The following is a 16347-nucleotide window of genomic DNA, read 5'->3' on the forward strand; positions in this document are numbered from 1 at the left end:
GCAGGGCCGGTCTGGCTTCCAGGATCTTAGGGAATTTTGTTGGCATCAAGGCACCCATCAGCATATTGAGAACGGGCAACTCAACACCCTACACACAGCTTCCCAAGCACAATTCCACAATCATTTTCAGAGGCAGAAACCCCTTCTCTCTCATTACAGTGATTTTCATCTTTCTCTTCTCATCACCGTAGCAGCAGGCATCCCACGGAAAGCCACAGGTGCATCATCAGGAAGGACGGCAGAAGCAGGGTGAACATGCTGTGTCGCCTCCAGTTTGGAGATGTCTGGTCCTGGGGTAGGACTGGGCCCTGTGTGCTCATCTTACCCTCTGCTGTGGGCTCCTGGCATTCTGTCACACAGGGTGCCCACCCGTAGGCATTGGGAAGTTCCCAAAGGTATCCCTGCCATCTTGGACCCAAGGATGTTAAAAAAAAGGTCTACGCGTGCCCTCCCCAGCATCCAGAACAAGCAGAGTTCCCAGGTCTCATGGTCAAGGCCTGCACGGAACAGAGTTGGCACGGCCTCTGAGTCATCCACCCTCTGACACCCCATCACCACCACACATTCCACCAACCCAGAAACTCCGAGTCTTCTGATCTCTGAGCCTCGATCGAGAGAAGCAGCCCTGCCCAGACACCAACCTAATGCACATCTCCACCAAAACCTGAAGACAGTCTGCAGGGGAGCTTCATTAATTTTTCACAGGACTCATCTCACAGTGGCTGAGCAGGGCTGAGACAAAGCCACGTTCGGAGTGCCTGTGCCAGCAGCCCGCAAGGGGTTAAGCCATTAGCCCATATCCTGGTGAGCTCATCCCCGCCGGAGCCTGCTCAGTGGCTGGATCCGCTGCACACACCGACTCCTGGATGGGGCTGGGGAGGCTTTCTCTGGCTGGGATGAAGAACTTGAGCAGAAACTCATTGCCGGCTTCCTCCCTGTGCGAGCTGTGTGTGATTCCCCGGTCCGCTGCCCTTCCCCGGGACATCGAGGACAGTAAGTAAGGAGAGGCTCCATCCCCTCTGCCCTTCCTTCCATTTCCCTGGAGGAACCAGCTGGTTTTAACTTTCCTTTCGAGTGTGTCGAGTCTTGAACTGGAGTTGGAAGGCAAACGAGAAGGACAGGCAGCGGAGATGGGGCTGTGCCTTGGGAAGGGGTAAACCAGCCACCAGCAGGCTGGAGGGACTCCTCAGGGAGCATGGTGGCAGGGGAGGAGGGGGCGGTCCCTGCTATGCACCTGGGAGAGGGGAAGCTGTGTGCGGACAGCTGCTTCAGCCCTGTGTGTATAGCATCTAGGCTTCACCCTCGGCAGCCATTTCGGGAAAGAGCTGAGCAGGGACCACACTCCCAAACCTGGGCAGAGGCAGGAATAAAAAGCCAGACAGGGAAGCCCAAGGCCCCTTGCCAGAGTGCGTGGGCGGGGAACTCAGACCCAGACCGCCGTCCTGGGCATCCCATGTCAGACCTCAGCGTCTGGCGATCCCTCCCCGCTGCAGGTGTGGCAGGCGCCCAGAGCAGGTGCCAGGAAAACAAGTTGCAGCATGCTGACTGGGACAGGCTTCATCGCAGAAAGGGGAACGAGGCAGGCATGTGTAAACACGGACAAGATGTGTAGGGCGAACATGCGCCACCGGGACCAGGCGTCTGGGGAAAAGCAGACATTATCGCCTGAGCTGTTTTTCCACCTTGTTCCTGGGCAGGGCCCGGGCACTGACTGTGTGGCGTGAAGAGAGAGTTGAGCGGCACTGTCTAGGCTGAGTGTGACCTTTGGAGAACTTCCCTTCCTAGAAGCACTGTGAGCAGGTGACAGATGGGTAGTGGTGCTGTGGTGACAGCAGCAGCGTATTCAGAAACACTCTGGCCTTTACGTTATCAGCTCAGGCACTGGGCCCCACTCACCGTCTCAGAGGGATGGGCTCACCAACTGGGTGTCTCACTGAGGGTAGGGCAGCGACCAGTATTTACAGCTGGGAGGGGCGTTGTTGGGGACTCGAGTGGGGAGAGAGCAAGACCCTCCAGGTCTCAGGAATTTCGAAAACAAACCCGTGCTTGCAAGGGTCTTTCTCAGGAGTAATCAACTGTGTTAGTTCTGCCTCTCGCATTTTATAGCCTTCCCTCCCGCTGTCTCCCACCAGACAACCCTGCTCTCCGGGCCCAGCCTCCCAGCTGTGAGGCGATGTGCCCTCTCTCTGCTTTCTGTCCTTGCCATTCCCAGAATAGTCCCATTCCTATAGGGGAGGAGAAGCATGCAAAGGGACAGATAACCCCAGCTCAAACACAGGGGGCCTCTTATTAGGGGTTGGCTAATATTACAAGGATGACCAGTTCAATTCGAATTTCTCATCGACAACGAATAAATCTTTGGTATATGGATGTCCCGTGCAATATTTGAAACGTTCTTATACCAAAAAAAAAGCATTCTTTGTTTATCTGAACTGTAAATTTAACTGGACATCTTGGCATCTTATTGGCTAAACCTGGTAACCTGTTCATATGACAGTCTTCTGGCACATTCACAGGAGGACAGGGGCAGAGAGGGGCTGCAGGGTGAGTGCAGAGGTAAAGATGAGCAGGTCTAGAGGTGGTGGGATGCTAGGAAGGAGGGTAGTGAAGAAAAAGAGAGGGAAAAAGCCAGGGCTCCATCCTTGAGAAGCACCATGCAGTATAGAAAAGACCAGGATTTGGGGTGAGCAGCAGCGAGCCTCGGTACCCTCAGCTGCGGAATGGGAATGATAAAAAAGAGCACAGCCCTCGTAGAGCCATGAGGATGAAAAGAGATGCTCCAGGTGGAGAAAGGAGCAGGCACCAGGCGTTTTAGGCCCTGTCTGGATGATGGTGGTGGTGACTCGTGTCCACTGTGTCACCGGCCTCTTGCTGCTCTGCTGACCCCATCAGGGTCCATCAGCCCCCAAGTCCTCAGCAGCCCCACCTAGCAGTCCCAGCCTAATCCCTCACCGGGGAGCTACCACTAGTTCTCTCCGCTGCCCAGGCCCCATTTCACATCCTCTCCGCTCACCGTTCTCTCAGTTTGAAAAGAAAATCAAAATCCTCCCAAAGGGGAGCAGGAGAGACTCAAACCCAGGCTCTGGAGCCAGTCAGGCTGCAAAACTCCCCCTCCCGTCTTGGCTGGCTACTCACCTGCTGAGTAACTTTGGGCAAGTCACTTGGCCTCTCTGGTCCTCAGTTTCTTCACCTGTAAAATGGGGTAATAATTGCCCCTTCCTCAGCATCTTGTTGGGAGGATGAAAGGAGGTGATGCGGATAAAGCACTTAGCATGGTTCCCAGCACACAGTGAGAATCTGATAAATGGCAGTTACTGTCTGAAAACTGTCTGCCCTCTCCAGGCACACTGGTTGCTTCTTCTGCTCTGGAGAAGCAGCTGAGGGTACCTGGGAGACTTCAAGAATGTCACCCAGCAGAAGGCAATCAGTCTTGACCAGGCGACTGGTCCACTAGAGGCCAAGGAGGGGAAGGGAGGGGAGCGGGTCAGCAGGTCTGCCCTGCCCCCTCACAGCTGTGTCTGTGTTTGCCTCCTTAGCTAGTCCCATCCTTTGGCCCTCGCTCTAAGATCAGAGGGTATCGTTGACAACAGTTGGGTGGCAGGGAACGGTGACTTGATGTTGCAGTGCTGGCTGGGCTCTACCCTGCCATGCCCCAACCGGAAACTGCAAGGAAAACAAATCCGCAGGGATGAGCTCTGTTTCACAAACCACCTGCAAAGCCCTCTCCTTCCTCTCCTGTGACAGCTTCCCCGTTTATTGAATCATTCACAGACGCTTGCTGAGTCCCGAGTCTCAGCAAAACACTGAGCTGCCAGTTGGAGCGCATGGAAGGTGAGGGGGCCCCAGCCCCAGCGCCTCTCAGAATCCGGGAGGGGAGGAAGAGCTTCCAGTCCCGCAAGCACAGACCCATATGTGGTTGTCTCCAGGGCAGTAGTTGACTTATTTCCCTTTCAGCCGCCAGTCCCGGTAAGTGGTGCATTTTAGACACTGGGGAGTCTCCGGGAGGACTCAAACCATTTAGTCCTCATTATCTCAGACACTCACGGTTGCTCACCAGCTGGCATAATCCACACACACACCACCAACCATATACTGGAGGAAGGATATGTGAGCCAATGAGAAAAAGCCAGAATGTTCCTGCCAGTTCTCCCCCTTCTTGTTTGAGACATTGCTTCACCTCATTTGTCAGCGACACCACTGAGCGAGCAAATGTGTACCCCAAGCAAGGAAATGTGCCTTCCCCGAGCTCCTCTGCGGAGAGGGACATTGTCTCGGTTGAGTCTATAACCCCGTGTCTAGCAGAGGACAGCACACAGGAGTTGATCAAAAAGTGTGTGTTGTGTAGTTGGTGAGCACTGTTGGCTGAGCTCTGTTTGGCAACCTGGCAACACAAGACCAAGAGCCAAACACTGAGAAGATGTATGTAGGCAGAGTGTCCAATGAGTGGACAATTACAAATACTGGGTAGATAAGTAGACCGGTTCTAGCAAGATTAAGAGACGGTCCCTTCTGGATATATTCATCCGGCCAACCAAACCCAATCTTTGCTCTGTCCAGGGCCCCTGGCCCCTGAAAGTGTGTTTTCCTTCAAGGGATGGTATCTTTCCAGAGACAAGGTGAAAAAGGTAAAATTCTTGTTCATTCTCTTTCCCTCTCTCTCCGCACCTCTCTCTGTCTCTCATGTCCATGTCCGTCTCCTGTGCCCAAGTCCTAGCTTCTCCAAGAAGCACTTCTCTTCCTCTGGGATCTCCTCTTCCTCAGAATCAGTTACACAGTCTCTCCTGTAAGAGCCAGGGGACTCTCTCACCTCACAGATCTCTCTTTGACCCCTTTGCCCTATTTTGAGGTCACTGTGCCCATGCCTACACCCCTATTTTCTGGGGTAACAGTTTCCTGCCCACACCCTGACCCTGGATCCCTCTGTTCCATCACAAGGCTTCAACCATTATCAACATTCTGCCTTTCTTAGTTTAGCTATGCTTCCACCTGCTCTCCACCCTGACCCACTCGATTATTATTATTAAGGTTCTTACAGCCCTTTTTTGTGGGGTGTAATTTACACACATTGAAATGCATAGATCTTAGTGTGCCAAATTGACAAATGGGTCCCCCACGTAACCTTCACCAATACCATGAGATAGCACATTTCCATGCACCCCAGAAAATCCAAGTTAGTTCCTTTCTACCCCCTAAAATCACTGTTTTGAGTTTTGTTACCTTAGATTTGTTCTTAGAAGGTTCCAGAATGCCACATAAATGGTAATATCCAATATATGTACTCTTTTATATCTGACTTCTTTCACGCAGCATGTCTATGAGACTCATCCATGCTGTGTGTGTATCCGAAGTTCCTTTTTGTTGCTTGATAATAGTCTGTTGTGCAAATATACAACTCTTTGTGTTTCGTTCATGGACATGTGGGTTGTTTTCTGGTTTGGGCTGTTATGGATAAAGCTGCTATGAATAGTCTTAAATCAGTCTTTTGTGGACAGTTTTGTTTTAATTTCTCTTGGACAAATAAATATCTAGGAGTGGATTGCTGGATTAAAGGGTAGGTGTATGTTTAACTTCATAAGAAACTATCAAACCTTTTTCTAAAGTGTTTATGCCATTTTATGTTCCCACCAGCGGTGTAAGAGAGCTCTGGTTGTTCAACATTCTTACCAACATTTGGTATTGTGAGATATTTAAATTTTAACTATTCTAGTGAATGTGTGACTGTATCTTCTTGTGGTTTTAATTTGCATTTTCCTATTGAACATCAGTGTCAAGCACTTTTTCATGGGTTTCTTGTTTATTCATCTTCCTTCATAAAGGGTCTGTCCAAATCTTTTGCCCATTTTTAAAATTGGGCTGTTTCTTTGTAGGTTTATTAATCAGATATGGTAGTTCTTTATATATTCCAGATACAAATCCTTTGGCAAATTCTTCTCCAGTCCATAGTTTGCTTATTCATTTCTTCATTTCTTCTTAGTAGCTTTTAATGAGCAGGAGTTTTAAATTATGATGAAATCTAATTTATTGGGGTTTTTTTCTTCTTGGTTCTTGCCTTCTCTGTCCAGTCTAAGAAATTTCGCCTGCCTCCAGGTCACAAAGATATTCTCCTATATTTTCTCATAAAAGCTTTATAGTTTTAGCTTTTATGTTCAGGTTATGTCTATAGTCCATCTTGAATTAATTTTTGTTGATGGTGTGGAGTGGGGTCAAGTTTCATTTTTTTCCATGTGAATATCTGGTTGTTTCTGGGCTGGCTGCTGCAGATTGTGGGTCAGAGTCCTGTTTTTACATATGGTCTGGCTGTTGTCTATCTCTATATTCAGTTTCTCATTTATTATAAACATTTGCAAACAAACAAAGTAGAGATAGTCATATAATGAACTTCATACATCCATCACCCAGATTTAATAATTTTTAGCATTTTGTCATATTGGATTGAGAGTTTGATGTTGTCCTGTGAACCAGGGCATGATGACATTTCATCCCTGTCTATTTCAAGATCCACCTCCCTATCTAAAAAGGCATTTTCCTATGTGTGCACAATATCATTTTTATACCAAATACAAATTTTAAATCCTTAATGCCATCTAATACCCAATCCATATTCAAACTTCCCTAAAATTAGCCCAAAATATCTGTTTTGCTCTAGTCGGAATCCAAGGAAAGGAACGTATTGCATTTAATTATGTATTTTAATTATCTTTGTTTAAATATTTTATTGATGTTTAATATACATACAGAAAAGGAGTCATGTCACGAGTATATAGCTCAGATAGTACACACCCATGTAACCAGCTGTAGCCAGGTCAAGAGTCAGAACGTGCCCGGCCCCCTGCAAGTCTCCAGCGTGCCCGGCTCCCTGTCGCTAACCCCGCCAAAGGTAAACACTCTCCTAAGCCCTCATAGCAGTGATTGTCTTACAGGTTTGTGAATTTTATGTGAACAGACGCTCAGTTCATGTACACGGAATTCTGTGTCAGTGGAGATGTGTCTGGCTTCTCTGGGTCAGTGAGATTCATGCGTGTTCATGCGTGGAGCTGTTGTTCTTTCCTTCTCATTGCTGCGTGGGCTCAGACAGGGTCTGCCAGCCTGCAGCCGGCCCATCCCTGGTCATGTGCTACAAATGTCTCCACCCACTAAATCTCTCTCCTGAGACTCCAAGCCTGGCCTCCGGGGGAGAAAGGCCCACCCTCCCTTTGCAAATTGCTGCCTGGAGCACTGAGGCAACATTCAAATCTGCAGTCAGTCCAGGAGGCCTGGCGCCTCCAGCTGTCCCCTGTCTCCTCCACAGGCCCAGCCCCTCAGGCCTCAGGCCGTGTCCACTTCTGAGGTGTCAGGGACCTTAAGGGAAGGTGAGTGTGTTTAATTTTTAGGGCTGCTGTCACAAATCAGCACAAACTTAGTCACTTGAAACAACAGTTTCATTCATCTCTCAGTTCAGGAGGCCAGAAGTCCAAAATCAAGGTGTTGGCAGACTCGTTCCTTCTGGAGGCTCTGGGGGGAATCCATTCCCTGCCTCTCTCCTAGCTTCCGGCAGCTGCTGGCAACCCTCTGCGTTCCTTGGCTTGTAGAGAGAGGGCTTCAATCTCTGCCTCCCTGTCTTCACGTGGTCTTCCCCGGGTGAGTCAAATTTCCCTGTCTGTTAGAAGGACTCAAGTCATTGGACTAGTCTGTTCGAGGATGATCTCATCTGGAGAGCCTTACCTTAATTACATCTGCAAAGACCCTTCGTCCAAATAAGGTCATATTCTGAGGCTCTGGTGGACAAGTCAACCCACTTCAGGGACTGAGGGATCCTCTGAGGCATTCAAACCGAATCCTAGAAACTGAATCCAAACTTGTAAAGATGGCTCTTCTCACTGGACTAGCCCCCCAGGGGTTACCTGGTCCCTCAGAGCAGGAGTGCTGGGGCCACGTCTCTTCAGCACCTGCCGGGGGCCAGGTGGTGTGCCAGGCACCATTGGTGGAAGATGAGTAAACCCAGCCTCAGCCTTGGGGCAGTTTGCAAGGCAGGAGGGAGGGAAAGGCCACATGGAGCAGTGGTTCTCCTGAAATGGATTTTGCCCCCAAGGGGACATTTGGCAATGTCTGGAGACAGTTTTGATTATCATGACTGAAGGGGGGAATGTGCTAGTGGCATCTGGTGGGTAGAGACCAGGGATGTTACTAAATATGCTACAATGCACAGGACAGCCCCCTGTGACAAGGAATTATTGGGCCCCAAACGTCAATAGTGCTAGTGTTGAGAAACTCTGGTACAAGAAAAAAGTAGAATCTTTTAGGACTTTAATAAAATAATAAAACTCATACTGCCCCTGAGTTGGTGATTTTCAGGAAACCTGGATTCTCAGAATTCAAGTTTGATTCACTACCTATGGACCTGTCTAAAATAGCTAAGGAGTCCCTTAGCCCAACTTCTTCATTTTGCGGATGAGAAAACAGGAACTGAAAAAGAAAATAATTCTAATAGCAACCGGGGCCATCTCTTGAGCACTTCTAGTGCACCACACAGTGTAGTAGTGTTTTATGAAATCTGATGGTCACCACAAGCCTATGGGGCAGAGACTTTATTATCCATATTTTATATAGTAATTCTCAGGGGGTTAAGTAAACTGCCAAGGTCCTACAGCTTATAAGCGGCAAACTGGGTTCAAACAGTGGTTCCTCTGATGTCCAGGGCCTGGATCTTTCCGTCAAGCGCACACACTGCAAGTACGTTTAGTGACTTGCCGGAACTGGGAGGAGTGCTTCTTCCCAGCACAGTGTTCATTGCACAGCCCAAGCCTGCTGCCCACTTCTGTTTAGAGCTGCTCCTGCCTCCTGCCTCCTGAGAGAGGGAGGGAGGGAAGGAAGAGAAGGCTCTCCCTTGCTCAGGGAGCAGAACTGCTTCTCCTTCACTCACTGCCCAGAAAATGAAGCCCTGTTGGCCCATTCATTCTGCCAAGGACCCGCCCGACTTCCTAAGTCTATCAACCAAATTAAAGCTTCCCAGTCTGTGGGATTTCATGGGCTATTACAGTCTAGGTAGATGATAGATAGATAGATAGATAGATGATGTCTACTGGGATGCCACCTTTTTATCTTGGCAAGTACAGATACTAGCAAAAACCAATGACCATCTTCCATCATGGCCATTTCATAAAATGAAGAATATTGCAATACCAAAATAAGGAAGGACATAATCTCAGAGCAAAAATAGTCCTTTAAATTAAATAAATATAACATAATGAAAAAGTTACAACAGTGTTCTCATTTCTCTATTATATAGTGAATCACCGTACAATTACCTATCTATGACATTCCATATTCAGTGGGAGTTTACTTTACTGCAGGATGAAGCCCCAAGTGAAAAACTCAGGAATTCTCCTAGTTGAAGAACCCTGAGTCCTGCTGTCAGGACCAGCTGTGGTCTAGTGCAAGGAGCTTTGAGTCCAAAGACCTTGACCTGAAGCCCAGCGCAGCCACATATTGGAGGGAGGGTGGGGGTACCCTTTGGCCACACTCCTGAACCTCACTAGGTCTCTGTCTCTGCCCTTGTAAGATGGGAATATATGAATGACTTCCTCGCAGCGCCAAAGAGTCTATGTTAGGCACTCCCAGTAAGGTCCAGTTAGTCCCGCCTTCCCCTCTCAGAATCCACGTGTCCATTATTCCTGGCAGTGGTGTCCGCCTCTAGTTTCACACTTCCTGCTCACGACACAGTGGCCTCCTCACACCCAGACAGCAGCTCTCACAGGAGCAGGTCCTTCCCCCATCCAGCCCGGCTCCCCTCTGGCACAGCTGAGGATGGCTGCATTCATATTTCTCCATCACAACATCTCCAGCATCTGAAGGCAGCAAGCCCTTCTGCCTTGAGTCTTCACTGCAAAGTGGTGGAAATGGCTACGGAGAGAGAAAATCCTGCTGAAGACATCAAAACATCCACATAAGAAACCAGGGGGCGACAACCAACACAAGTTTCTGGCCAGGATTTTATAACACGATTTATGATCCCTGCCCTACTGCCCGCCCGCAGGAGAAAAGGTCACTTTAAATATGACTACTTAGCTCATGCAAATATACCACAGGATCGACAGGGAAGTGAACGCGTGTGTGCCTGTACTTACAAAAGCACGTCTGTCACATTTTTCAAAATCTTTGGAAGCAGAGATCCAAATATCCTCCCTCTAGGTGAGCGAACATGAATGCTAATATCGACATTCTGAAGGCAGGGAGACTTTACAATTCCTAGTTCCTCCCTGTCACAGGGGAGGGACCTGTGACTGCCTGTTCTAGAAAGCGGAGAGTGGGAACACTAGTCCAGCGGTTCAGGCCCGAGCTGCTGTGCGGGGTGGAGGGGGTGGGGGTGGAGAGGATTAAACTTGAAATTGACATTGTAGGAAGTGTTGAAGGAGAGACCATTCACCACAGGACCTTCTGTGGGTGGACGTGCCCTGGTAAAGAAGAGCGGCAGCTTCTGGATTGTTGGGGTTTGGGAGCCGCCAGCTCCAGACACCATCTCCTTTATCCCCAGCTATATTTCCAAAAGTGCACCCCCCTCCATATCTGGGTCTGACTCTAGCCCAATTCGGGGTGGGGAGGGGGAACCCATTGTGACTGGGATGAATAGTCCAACTTCCCAAGAAATTTCACTTGGAAAGAAATCTCTCCCATCCCGCTCAAAAAGAAGGACATTCAGAAATGCTGATTTGTGGGGCCCGCGGTGGTCCAACAGGAAACGTGAAAGAGGAGGTCAGAGGAAGATTTGACTCCCTGGAGGAGGGAAGAGTGGAAGCCAAGGACCAAAGGCAGTTAATCTGAGGAGGGAGAAAGAGCAGAGGCTGCTTGAGGAAAGTTCTCGCAGGCAGGCAGGGCCCCGCAGAGCAAAGTGGGGGGAATTTTGGATTCCAAGACAGGAGGAGAGGGTGGCCAGCAGGGTCCCAAAGAGCAGCCACCACCGTGCTTACAGCAGCGGGCAGGCACCAGGCTCCCACCAGGAAGAACTGAGTTTGTAAAGAAAGCTGGATCTAGTGACCATGGCAGGGAAGGAGGGAGGGAGGGTGAGAAGGAGGGAGGGAAGGGGGAGGGAGGGAGGAAGCAGAAAGGAAGTTGTTTACTCACGTACTCATTCAATTAAAAGTAGACAGAATCTCTAGGGTAGAAAGCACTGTACGAACCCTTTGGAGACAACTCGAAGATGACTCAGAGATGTCTGGGTAGAGATCTTTAGGCAGGACACCTGGGCTCTGTCGGCCTCCCCTTCCTCATACACACACACACACACACACACACACACACACACACACGACTATCTAATATCAGGAAAGAATCTAAAATCAGTCATCCATATCTTATTGCCTTATTGCAAATATACAGGCATTTGCACTTGAGCCTGCCTTTCCCTTGATGGAATGAAAGGTTTTCACTCCGTGTTAAAGGACCTTGAGCTAGCACGGCTCTGGCGGAGAAGTATTTGGCAGGTGAGCAGCTCTGAAGATGCCCCGCACAGATGACCATCTACCTCCTGTGTGGGGGACCAGGGGATGAGAGAGCTCCAGTGACCCAGAGGTGCGCAGACGGGCTCTGGATGAGAAATCGGAACGGGGACTCAGGCTGGATTCCGTGTCTTTACAGGGTTAAGAACCGGAGGGTGGGAATCTGACTTGCTGTGGTTCATGTGGGGGGTTGGGGAAAGGGGGCATTTAGATATAGGAGGGTCACACTCTGACCCTGAGGCATCACTGCCTGTGCTGACAAAGCACAGCAAAGCCCAGGCTGCACTAAAAGATGTCCTCTAGCCCGCACACAGCCTGGCGCTTTAAGAGCAAGGACGGACTGGGTTCAAGTGCAACCCTGGCATTTCCTCACCCTGTGATAAACTGCTGCACCTCGCTGAGCCTTAGCCGTCTCCACTGTCACCTAGGACTAATGCATCATTCACAGGGTTATTGTGAGGTCTCGAGTTGATGAAGGAAGTGTTTAGTGCCATGTCTGATACACGTGTGTGTACACACACACACATTTATGTATAAAATATCACTACTCTGATAGGCAAACAATAGTATTTTTGGGGTGCTTGCAGTATGCTAGATGTTGCTCCAATGCATTACACGTCTTAACTCATTTAACCTTTTGAAAATCCTATGAGAGAAGTAGTATTATTATCCCCATTTTATAGATGAGAACGCTGAGGCACAGAGATGTTAAGTAACTCACTCAAGATCACACAGCTAGAAAAGCAGTGGGGTCTGAAAATACATTATAGCTTTTGTTAGTTTTTTAAAGGGCATCACTGTTCCCTGTTTAGAATACTAAAAGCAGTTGATTAGAATGATATAATATTTATTTCTCATAAGAAAAAAACATATCAGCCTGAGTGGTTTCTTATTTCTGTGGATCTCACCTGATTTCCCTTTTGGCTTCAGCACAAAAACCTTGTATCGCCCTCCACTGAGAGCCAGCTGGAGACGGATGCTGCGAACAGGAAGGATGTGTGAAGATTCCTTCAGCTTCACCTCTGCTTCTAACTGTTGCAGGTTACTGGTGCTGGGTCCGAAGAAGCCATGACAATGGAGGCTGTCCCCAAGAAGGCCTTGGAGGTCGATGAGAAGTCTCCAGAATCCAAGGACCTGCTGCCTAGCCAGACCGCCAGCTCCCTGTGCATCAGCTCCAGAAGTGAGTCTGTCTGGACCACCACCCCCAGGAGTAACTGGGAAATCTACCGCAAGCCCATCATCATCATGTCCGTGGGTGGCGCCATCCTCCTCTTCGGCGTGGTCATCACCTGCTTGGCCTACACCCTGAAGCTGGGTGAAAGTAGCTGTAAGGTCCTTAAGATGATAGGGCCTGCCTTCCTCTCGCTGGGACTCATGATGCTAGTATGTGGGCTGGTGTGGGTGCCCATCATCAAAAAGAAACAGAGGCAGAGACAGAAGTCGGTTTTCTTCCAGAGTCTCAAGTCCTTCTTCCTGAATCGCTGATGGCAGCCTCACCTTCTGTCCTCCCCATCATCCTGCCACCTCAACCAGGAGAAGGAGATCTGACATTTAACATCTCCATCTCCTTGGTGGGATTTGCCATGAAACTGATGCAGGCACATCCTCTTCCTGGCCCTGTGGGAAAGAGAGAGCTCAGGGCTCCACCCTCCTTGCAGCTGGGGGATGGTGCTGGATGTATCTCAATTAGTCTCTCTGTTATTACTTAGATCCTGGCCGCAGCCATCCCCTTTATGGCTCTCATTCCCTGCCCATGCACCCAGGCAGCACTCATCTAACTCTCTCTGCCAAGCGCTATGCATGTTGGGAAATTCCTTGGGGTGGGCTATGCCCCAAGGACAACGTCCTGTTTACATATCTGAGTGCCTGAGCTGGATTCTGCATTTGCATCCTTTTAGAACCGAAACTGACCAACAGAGGTCTTCCACAGAAGAGAGGGGAGGCTGAGTTCTGACCCACTGGGTTTGCCAGTCCAGCTCCCTTCATGGGCAAGACACTGACTTAGATTTCAAGGGACCAGACCAGTCACAAGTATGAAACATTCCAAACACTGACAGTGAAGGATGGCTGGGGGAAAACACTTTCCGAGAATGCACATTCCCCTGGACATAGCTCTGGGAGTTAGCCAGCCAAAGAAGTTCCCAGGTGTATAGTATTTACACCAGAGGCAGTGGAGTGGGCTCGGGGGTGTCACAGTCTCCCCTTGACCTTCTAACTCCTTCTCCTTGACTACTCTCCCCACCAAACTGGCCAATTAGCCAAGGACAAGTGCGTGTTGCCCTAACTTCCTCTTTCCCCTGATCCCCGGCTCTAGAACAGCAAGATGGAGAGCTGCAGAGGGATTCCGTAAGATTGTTTTCTCCTTACACCCATGGAGAATCAAAACCAAGAAGATCAAATTCCACATTTGAAGGGTGTGCAGGTTTCCAGAGACGGAATTCACTTTCGGAAATCCCCCCCTCTTCTCTCCCTGTCCCCACCCACGAAACAAGCCAACATTTGAGTGCCCTGCTCTGGGCCAGGCCCTGGGTTGGGAGCAAGACAGATACGGTCCCTGCTCTCATTTTCTTTCCAATGCAAGGACTACAGCCAGGCCAACAGGTGATTGGAATACCCCATGCTGAGTCCTTGATGGGGACAATGTGGGTGGGTGTGGGAACACGAAGGGGGCACCTAACCCAGACTTGGGAGAGGACCCAGAGATTGCTAGAGCTGTCTCATCCAAACTGAGGACAAAAGGAAAGATAAGAGTCTGCAAAAAGGGGAAAGGAAAAGCATTTCAGCAGCAGGAATGGCCTATGCAAAAGCTCAGGAGAGGGAGGGGAAGCATGATAAAATTAGGAAACTGCATAGCAGCTTCCCAACCTCCCAATGTCCCGTCTCATCCCCTCTTGGCCTGCATTCCCCCTGCTCCCCTAAGTGCCCAGTGCAGCTTCTCAGGGCACATTGAGGGCCTCCTGGCATGCATGGTAGAAACTGGAAGGGTTTCCAGAGGGCCCACCACACAGAGAGCACTGTGAGGTAAGTCCTCCCCAAACCCGGGCTTACCTGTAACAACCAGAGGCCCTCAGGTGTAGACCAGGAGGGGTACCTGTGAGAAAGCTAGCCACCATGCTGCCCTGGGCCAGGTTTGAGGCCAAGTGGGGAGCATTTGATAATAAGGTATGAAAGGAAGGCATCCTGCCCTGTAACCATCATTGGCTTGAGGTGACTCCCATCACTGCTCAACCTTCTGCCCCGGTCACCATGGCAACCCCTTTCTCTCTAACAGGCCTCCAGGTATCTCCACCCTTCATGGTGGTTCCACATGCAGAGTCAGAACCTCACCTTGTTCCCTCTGCATCATGGGAAATTCCATGGAGGCAGGTACCTGTGACATGGGGACAATCCCTGCCTTACACCACCTGAGGACCCAGAGATCAGGGAGCCTGTGGACTTTGAGCCTCACCCAGATGGCCATGTCTTTCGTTGAGACAGTGTGGCAGGGTCCTCTCGCCCACCAGTCTCCTGCACAGGTGCTCAGGACCAATCTTGGGGGAGTTGCAAGTGTTATGTCACTAATTATAGTTCTAGTGCCTCAAGTGACAGGGCTTTCAGATCATTGCCCTTTCTCTGACATAAAAGCAGACTCAATACATCATCCTCACATTATAACATCGTCCTCACGTTTCTTGATGCTGTCTTACGTGGAGCAAATGGAGTGGATTCCCCACTAGCTCGCTGGAAACCCACACTTCCCAACAGCTTGTAGTCTGGGCACAGCTGTGGGAGGAGGGCCCAGGTGGGTGCTGCCACTGGGTGTGTCTTAGGGCACGGAAGTTTGGGGACAGCCATGGCTCTAGAAGGCGTCCACGTTCTGGACTCGCTGTGCAGCCTGCAGCAGTACTCACCCACATTCTCTGCTCCTCAAGCTCAGTTGCTTAGAAAGAAAAATGAGGAAAAGATTCTGAGGAAAGACCCCCAAGCATCATTCGACCCCACTGGGATCCCCCACGTGAGTGTGGGCCTAGGAACATGCCAGCATCGTGCTGAGGGGCCTCTGCAGGAGACCGTCACCACGCGGAAGGCTGAGGGAAGAATGTGCCTGCTCTGTGCATGCAGCCCATGCCAGAGGCCATGTTTCTGGAAAAAAGCATCACCACCCTGACTCTGTTCATTCCCATGGATGAGAGACAGGCCCAGCATCCCCATGTTTGGCTAACTGGACTGCATTATCTCACCCACAGCTGCTCTGTTTGGGAAAGTCCGATTGAATCTGAGTCCTAAGGGAATTGATGTAATATCGAATTGTGTTCTATTTAGCAGTGTCTGCTGTGTTTTCATTCCATTCCATCAGGAATTCCAAGACTATCCACTAATTCATTCGTCTCCAATGCCCTCTGCCATGGTCACATGTCCTCCGCCCCCTCCCCAGAGAGCTGTCTGGGAGAAGGGGACAGTGCGGGTTTCACGCACGGCTCCTCCGGTGCTTCATAGGAGCTGAGGGCTCTTCTCTGAGATGCTGACGGGGCAGACAGGTCAGAAGCTCCTGACTCCTTCCATCCTCACAAGCCCAGTAGAGAGACCCCAAAAGGGATATGGAAAAGAACCCTCCAGAATTAATCAGTGGTCCAGGGGGAAGCAGGGTGACCTCAGGGTCAGCCTGTCAATGTCCCCATGAACTCAGGCAAGCAAGCACAAGAAGGGGTGACAGTTCAGCTCCCAAGACGTCCGTGGCCTCCTTCTTCCTTCTAAGCCCTTCTCCCTTTCTCCTGGTCAGTCTCTCTGCTTTTCTGTGTCTTCAGTCCTGGCCCTTCTCTGCTTGGCTCCCCACCAGACTCACCATGTCCCTGGCTTTCTGCTGGCTCCAGCTTGTTCTGTCCCTAAAGGAAAAAGA

At 50.0% G+C, this 16347-nt stretch overlaps 2 protein-coding genes across 8 annotated transcripts in view; one reads left to right on the top strand and one right to left on the bottom strand.

The window, feature by feature from the left end:
• The first annotated feature begins 582 nt into the window (after nucleotides 1–582).
• Nucleotides 583–12963, top strand: PIRT (phosphoinositide interacting regulator of transient receptor potential channels). 6 transcript variants are annotated; one of them, XM_014864165.3, is made up of 2 exons: nucleotides 583–993; nucleotides 12513–12963. In XM_014864165.3, the coding sequence occupies exon 2, from the start codon at nucleotides 12540–12542 to the stop codon at nucleotides 12954–12956; it is 417 nt and encodes a 138-aa protein (XP_014719651.2). In that variant the 5' UTR covers nucleotides 583–993; nucleotides 12513–12539; the 3' UTR covers nucleotides 12957–12963. The 6 variants fall into 6 exon arrangements, with proteins under 6 accessions (XP_014719651.2, XP_070338111.1, XP_070338110.1 ...); XM_070482010.1 differs by having other exon boundaries at nucleotides 584–997; XM_070482009.1 differs by lacking the exon at nucleotides 583–993 and adding an exon at nucleotides 4450–4625.
• Nucleotides 12964–16194: 3231 nt separating this feature from the next.
• ADPRM (ADP-ribose/CDP-alcohol diphosphatase, manganese dependent) overlaps nucleotides 16195–16347 on the bottom strand; it is a 123715-nt gene continuing 123562 nt past the window's right edge. For both annotated transcript variants that reach the window (XR_011493441.1, XR_011493442.1), the window contains exon 7: nucleotides 16195–16333. The gene's annotated coding sequence lies outside the window, so the exon portion shown is untranslated. The remainder of the gene's footprint in view (nucleotides 16334–16347) is intronic.

Source organism: Equus asinus, chromosome 13 (genome assembly GCF_041296235.1).
Source record: "Equus asinus isolate D_3611 breed Donkey chromosome 13, EquAss-T2T_v2, whole genome shotgun sequence".
NCBI lineage: Eukaryota > Metazoa > Chordata > Mammalia > Perissodactyla > Equidae > Equus > Equus asinus.

Excerpts from the sequence above, each read along its gene's own strand:
- PIRT (XM_070482006.1), top strand. The coding sequence starts at position 6,683 with ATGTATTTTAATTATCTTTGTTTAAATATTTTATTGATGTTTAATATA. Across the intron at positions 6,878-12,512 it reads TGTCGCTAACCCCGCCAAAG|GTTACTGGTGCTGGGTCCGA; the intron begins GTAAACACTCTC and ends TAACTGTTGCAG.